Source organism: Taudactylus pleione, unplaced genomic scaffold, assembly GCF_031769625.1.
Source record: "Taudactylus pleione unplaced genomic scaffold, aTauple2 ptg000185l, whole genome shotgun sequence".
NCBI lineage: Eukaryota > Metazoa > Chordata > Amphibia > Anura > Myobatrachidae > Taudactylus > Taudactylus pleione.
The window spans coordinates 2,301,786-2,307,785 of NW_028284587.1; the positions used below are offsets into that span (position 1 = coordinate 2,301,786).

General features: G+C 47.3%; 1 protein-coding gene across 7 annotated transcripts in view; it reads left to right on the plus strand.

Annotated features, from left to right (window-relative positions):
- ARHGAP32 (Rho GTPase activating protein 32) overlaps positions 1-4,786 on the plus strand; it is a 313,447-nt gene extending 308,661 nt beyond the window's left edge. For all 7 annotated transcript variants that reach the window (XM_088476258.1, XM_088476259.1, XM_088476256.1 and 4 more), the window contains 2 exons: positions 843-1,261; positions 1,932-4,786. In XM_088476258.1, the coding sequence (XP_088332384.1) occupies positions 843-1,261; positions 1,932-4,136 (2,624 nt within the window). In that variant the 3' untranslated portion in view covers positions 4,137-4,786. The remainder of the gene's footprint in view (positions 1-842; positions 1,262-1,931) is intronic.
- Positions 4,787-6,000: the final 1,214 nt, after the last annotated feature.

Genomic DNA, 6,000 nt, shown 5'->3' on the forward strand with positions numbered 1-6,000 from the left:
GCTGTTCTCCGTATTTGGGAAATGGTGAATGTCCCAGGGGGAAGCTTGTGTTCTAATCTGTGAATATTGTTGTGTAGACTCCCACAAAGGCTAAACATGTTATGTGTGCTAATGTAGTATGGTGTGATTAGACTGTGGTAGATCGTCATACACGAAGCTAAATACCAGTGCGCACAGAATACACAAAGGACCTGATTCAGACCCGCTCGCTAAGGCACGTTCGCTCGCTCTGAGCGATTTTCGCTCATCTGCGCATGCGTATTAATTCGCAGTGCGCATGCGCAAGCCATTCGTTGCGATCTGATTTTGGTGGCTCCTAAGCCACTATCAGGTCGCTGCTTTGAGTGACAGATAGCGCCGTTTGTGGGAGGTAACAGAGGAAGGTGCTTGTAAACGGGGGAGTGGATGTGCGAACGCAGGCGTGTCATGCCATCAAAACGCCGTTTAAAGGGCGTGTATAATTAGCAAAGTAGCGTCATTGTACACGTCACCTGCATGTATTTCAGCCTGCGCTGATCGCTGTGCTTGCGGCAGGTTAAGGCTGCGAGCTGCTCCGATGGCTCACGATGGTCCCGATTAATCCTTAATTTCCCGGCGATAATGTGTGTTGCGAGTGGCAAGGGGGCGTCTACAGCCATTTGCGAGCGCACTTTGCCGTACCTCGCTAAAACATAGCGGGCATCCTTACGTGACGCAGTGCGAGCGCTTAATTTAAATAGCCGGCCCCTTTTTGCCAGCGAGCGATCACATTTTGCAAGCGGGTCTGAATGAGCTCCAAAGTGTTGTTTTGTAGGAGAGTTAATATTCAGACATCTACAATTAACTTTTTCTCCATTGAACAGAAGCGTCCATCACAGAGCCTCCGATGGATCCTGTTCCTGTCAGCAGCGTTTCCTTTATTCCTCCTCCACCTCCACCCAAGAATGCAGCCCGTATGTTGGCATTGGCGTTGGCTGAATCAGCACAACAAGCCGCCTGTCAAAAGAGACCTCCCTACTTCCAGTTCATGGAGTTACCACTGCCTCCCCCACCAGAGGAAGAGCCGACTCAGGAGCTCCCATCCCAACAGGCATCTCCTGAACGAACGCCAACACCAGCTATTACCCCGGAGACCAGTCTTGCCCCCACACCAGCTACTGTGCCCAGCACGTCATCATCCTTCTACGTCAGTACCATCCATTACAGCCCTGTGAGGAGCCACAACTCTCTGCCAGGACAAAGTCCCTCAGCCGTCACCCCAGGACTGAGCCCTTCAACCCAGGTACTGTGCAGTCACCATTTCCGTTATTTGTATATTCAGAACAGTCACTGGACATCTGATATCTGTTATGAAACATGAATTTCTTTTCAGTGATGCCTAAAATGGTGATAAATGAGCTTTGCTAACTCAGCATATGTAACAGGGATGTTGGGGAGGTTGCAACATGAATTGTGGGTAGGTACGTGGGTTGCACTCCTGCATATTGCTGATATGTTTTATTTGTTTCTAATATTAATGCTGGATAGCTTACCAGCAATCTGACATGAATCGCATCATGTAGTCAAGAACTGAGCTCCATTGTAATCCACTCATGATTGCTTTCAGCGTACCTAACCATGTGTGTACTGTCATCTGCACTAATGGTCGTCAACGAGGAGGGCACACGGGCCGAGGCCTAAGCTGCCAGGTGGTCCTCTGTGGCCAGCTTTCCGGTAATTCTTAGGAACGTTACTAGTTCCTTGTCTCCTCTTTTGTGGAAGCTTTCTGACTACTACAATTTAATCTCATCTCTTTTGTGATAACATAAATACAAACTATAATTTTACTCGACAGACTAGATTGTGGGCTTCCTCTCGTTTCCGGTTACTGGGATGTTAGTTCTCCGGGTGCTGCTGGATACTGGTTGTACGTACAGTTTATGTTACTAACCCGGAAGTGTTTTATCTCCTAGGTCCCTGATGAAATCCAACCACCTGGGCCCAGTGAAACAGGTTCCAGCTTTCCTAAGGAATCCTTTATGCCACCATCTTCCTCCGATAAGTCCAGCCCAAGGCCACGCTTTCACCAGAGGTCGGAGTCTTTTCCTTCACATCCTACACACAGTGCCGGTCCACCAGCCCCACCAATCAGAACTATGGAGAGCCGATTGGCCACTGCCTTGCACTCCACCTACAACGATGCCATCACAGCCAGCAATTACCACTCCTTTCTAAGTACAATGATGCTGCCATCATCCCTGGAGGACGCACTGCCGAGGCACAACCATTCGGCTCACATTAAGTCTGAGAATATGATGGAGCAAGGTGCTAACTACAGACATCCTTATCCTTCCCAGGTCAAGGCGGAAGATAAGTCTGAAATGGGAGAGGCGTACAGACACCCGTATCCATCTACCGGTAAGCTGGAGAACACAGAGCTTGGTTACCGACACCCATATCCTTCCCAGGTGGAATCAGAGAATATTAATGACACATTTGTGCATCATAAACCTTCGGTAGTTCCCAAGTCTTATAGAGCTGACATTGCACCACTACATATGGTTCCCCAGCCATATGCGTCCCGCTGTGAAACTCCCTCATCGAACTCTACCCTTTATAGTACCTATATAAACCAGGCCAAACACTGTGCAATGCAGCAGGCTAGGACAAGGAATCGACCTGATTATATGGCATCCATGAGTCCAGGTTTACGGAGTTACTCAGAGGAAGCTCCGCCATATCCGACCATCAGACGGGTACAGTCCCTGCACGTGCCTATGCAACCCACAGTCCGCGCAGTCCCCATTTCCAGAACGGAGGTCCCTCCAGATGATGAGCCAGCTTACTGCCCACGTCCTGTGTACCAGTACAAAGCATGTCCAACCTTCAATTCTTCATCAGATTACCACGTCACTCAGCTGCAGCCTTACTTTGAGAATGGGAGGGTACATTATCGATACAGTCCCTACACAGGGAGCACCACCTATTATTCTTCAGACGGCACCTTCTACGACATGGATCCGTACAGCACCTTACGTTTGCGTCAGTTTCACCTCTACCCGAGCCGCGATTTTGCTTCTTACACCACAAGACTGCAGCCCAAGTCCACATATCGATCGCAAGGTCTGGCTTCATGTCCCAGAGGAAATTTACGCGAGCACAATTTCATTAGTCGCGACGTCCCTCCTGCATTACCGCCTGAACATTCCCGACCTCTTCACATCTCCTGGGACATGGAAGATATGGACCGGTACAGACTGCAGTCCCTACGACGTGAGAACAAACCACGGCCGAGAGCCAAAGGATCGGTGATGTCTCAGTACGATAACGTTACCCCGTCCCTGGCGGAGGATACAGCAGGGACGGATGTGATTCATCTAAGAAGTCGGTCGGACCCTGGGAAGCCTCCTGGTCTGTTAAGCGTTGCTGAATGTAAAGACATACGATATCCGTGCAGAACAGAGGGCGATGAGCGTCTAGCACATCCTCCCCCAGTTTACGGAAATGGGCATCAGGATAAGCCATCTCTACCACAAAAGCAGACCGGAGTAAGTAGGAATCGAATTCAGCATGACCTGACCTCCGAGCATCGGACGCCACCTCCGCAGGACACTGGCCACCGACAGCCCTCTGATGGGAGAAATGGTCCGCCGTTCCCACCTGTAGACTACAGCTGTAAATCCATGACACTGCCCACTGATCCCATAACCAATAAATACAATGTGAATCTGCAAGAACCTATAAGGCTCAATCACAAGGAAGTGAGACTGTCGGAGGAGAAAGACCGGTCACTCGCCAGGCCGCCGGCCGACAGCTCACATCGAGACTGTTACAGAGAGGACTCCGCTCAGTTTGCCTCCGCTACCGCTCCCCCTAAGCCAGAGAGGAGCCATAGCCTGCGAGCTCATAACCCAGAGGCTTTGGATAGAGACCCTGCCATTTTCTATCCCTATCAAACACTCCATGGAAAGCTGCATAGCTCCATAACTGCACTGTCCCAGTACGATAACGTGGCAGATTACCATTCCATACCCCATCATCGACCAACAAGCCAATCCACCCCAAATGCCTTCCCCGTTCCACATGGTCGGACCTATGCCACTGCGTTGGGCCAGGGCGCTTTCCTAGCGGCGGAATTGTCCCTGCAAAGGCAAGAGGCAAAGGTCCATGCAGAGTAGGGTACTGCCAGGGGAGAGAGGGAGGGTTCTAGGTGGAAAGAGGACTCGTTCTTATTAGGCAGACCCCTGCTGGACAGCGGACTGTTTTATTTTTTCAAAAGACGAAAAGACAAAAAACAAAACAAAAACAAACCAAATTCTAGATGCGCCACAATAACGTCATGTACACAAATCCACAACTAGCAATATACATGGACACTGATATAGCTGAACTTCATTCCATTGTTAGATAACTTTTATGTTGTAAACAGTGATGACCTAATCCTGTACTGTTCGTCCCCCTTGTTATCCTTCCTAAATGTGAGGAGGAACACAGAGGAATAAAGAACTATTTAATCCATATTGGGTTCGTTGTGTATATAATACAGGACGTTTATGATGTTCCTTCCACCTGTGCTACGTTTCCATGTTACCGTGACGTCTGTATTCCAAGATATCCTTATGGAATATGAATGATATAGTCATTAAATTGATGCATGCGCTTGGTAGCTCCACGTCCCTAGAACCCTGGTCTGTAACCGGCTTAACACACAATGCAGCCTCTAAGTCTGATGAAAACTCAGCAGCAAAACTGTGACTATATAAAAGGTTTATAATTACTGTCCTCATATGAGATCAGTTAATACTAATAAAAGACCAGGATCACTAATCGCCACTGTCCGTTACTGACTTTTTTTTCTTTTCCCCCCCTTAAAGAAAATACAGTATAGCCATATTCAGCGTCTTTTCTCCCAATTCTGTGTCATAGTTACTGTGTTTAACCACCATTTAATTAGTGAACGTTTGTTTTCTAGAAAGAGTTGCAGAGAAGTCTATATTTTTGACTGTTGTATTCTTGGAATAAAGTTCTCCTCATTGCAGAGTTTTGCAATTATTACATCCAGAGTCCCCTTAATAAATATCTATGTAGGGTGATGCGATTTGGCAGCCAAGAGTGGAATTGGCGTTACCCCTCAGTGACATTGCTGGCAGCCTAATTTTATGTCCATTTCTATGTTATGGGTGTAGATTGAAGTCTGGTGACCCCAGTGATGGAGTCTTTCCATTCCTTGTGTTGGAGTTATGACAGCAGTGTACTTACTATGTAATTCATGAAATACTTTGCCTTCTCTTTATCACTATCATCTGTACTGTTATACCCATACACCTATGATGAAGCAGGGATGGCTTCTTGCTGATCATGAATAACCACATGAAACTGTAACCAAGCAGATCTATTGTAGTAGTTAGATAATGTAAGTTGTCTGAAGGTGGAGAGCCCGGACAGTGCTGTATTCTAATATATTAGTACACATCCTAGAAGCCGCAATCTCCGTGCGGTTCCTGTGTATAGTGCACACTAAAGGTAATAGAACGCTGCACTTTATTTCATTAGCAAAATGTAGGCTGTATTTATTGCTGTAATGTACATGAGAATCACAGATCATCATATGACTATAGTGAGAATGTTTGTACTGTGTATTAGCACCAATTATTGCGCTCGTTGTGCCCAATTAGACTGAGTTTAGCCACTTAAAACGGCTAAACCCATTTAAAGTCCTGGTTAGGGCGCCCCAAACCATGGACTTAGCTCACATTTCTGCTCACCACCTCAAGAGATGCCAGCAAAATTGCTGACGCCGGCGGCTATAATGCCCAAACGGAGCAACTATTCTGTTTCTCAGTCAGGTGCCCGTCACCGACAGCCGCTGGGGCAAAAAAACATTTCCCCTTTAGTGAGAGACTATGGATGCATTAGATGGTTTAAATATTTGTGAATAAATGTGTGGGGGGAAAGCAGGATAAGTATTAGCTGTGACAGCAAATAAAGATACAAAGGCCCGTATTCAATTTGAGGCGATAAGTCTGTATCCGCGAAAAAGTA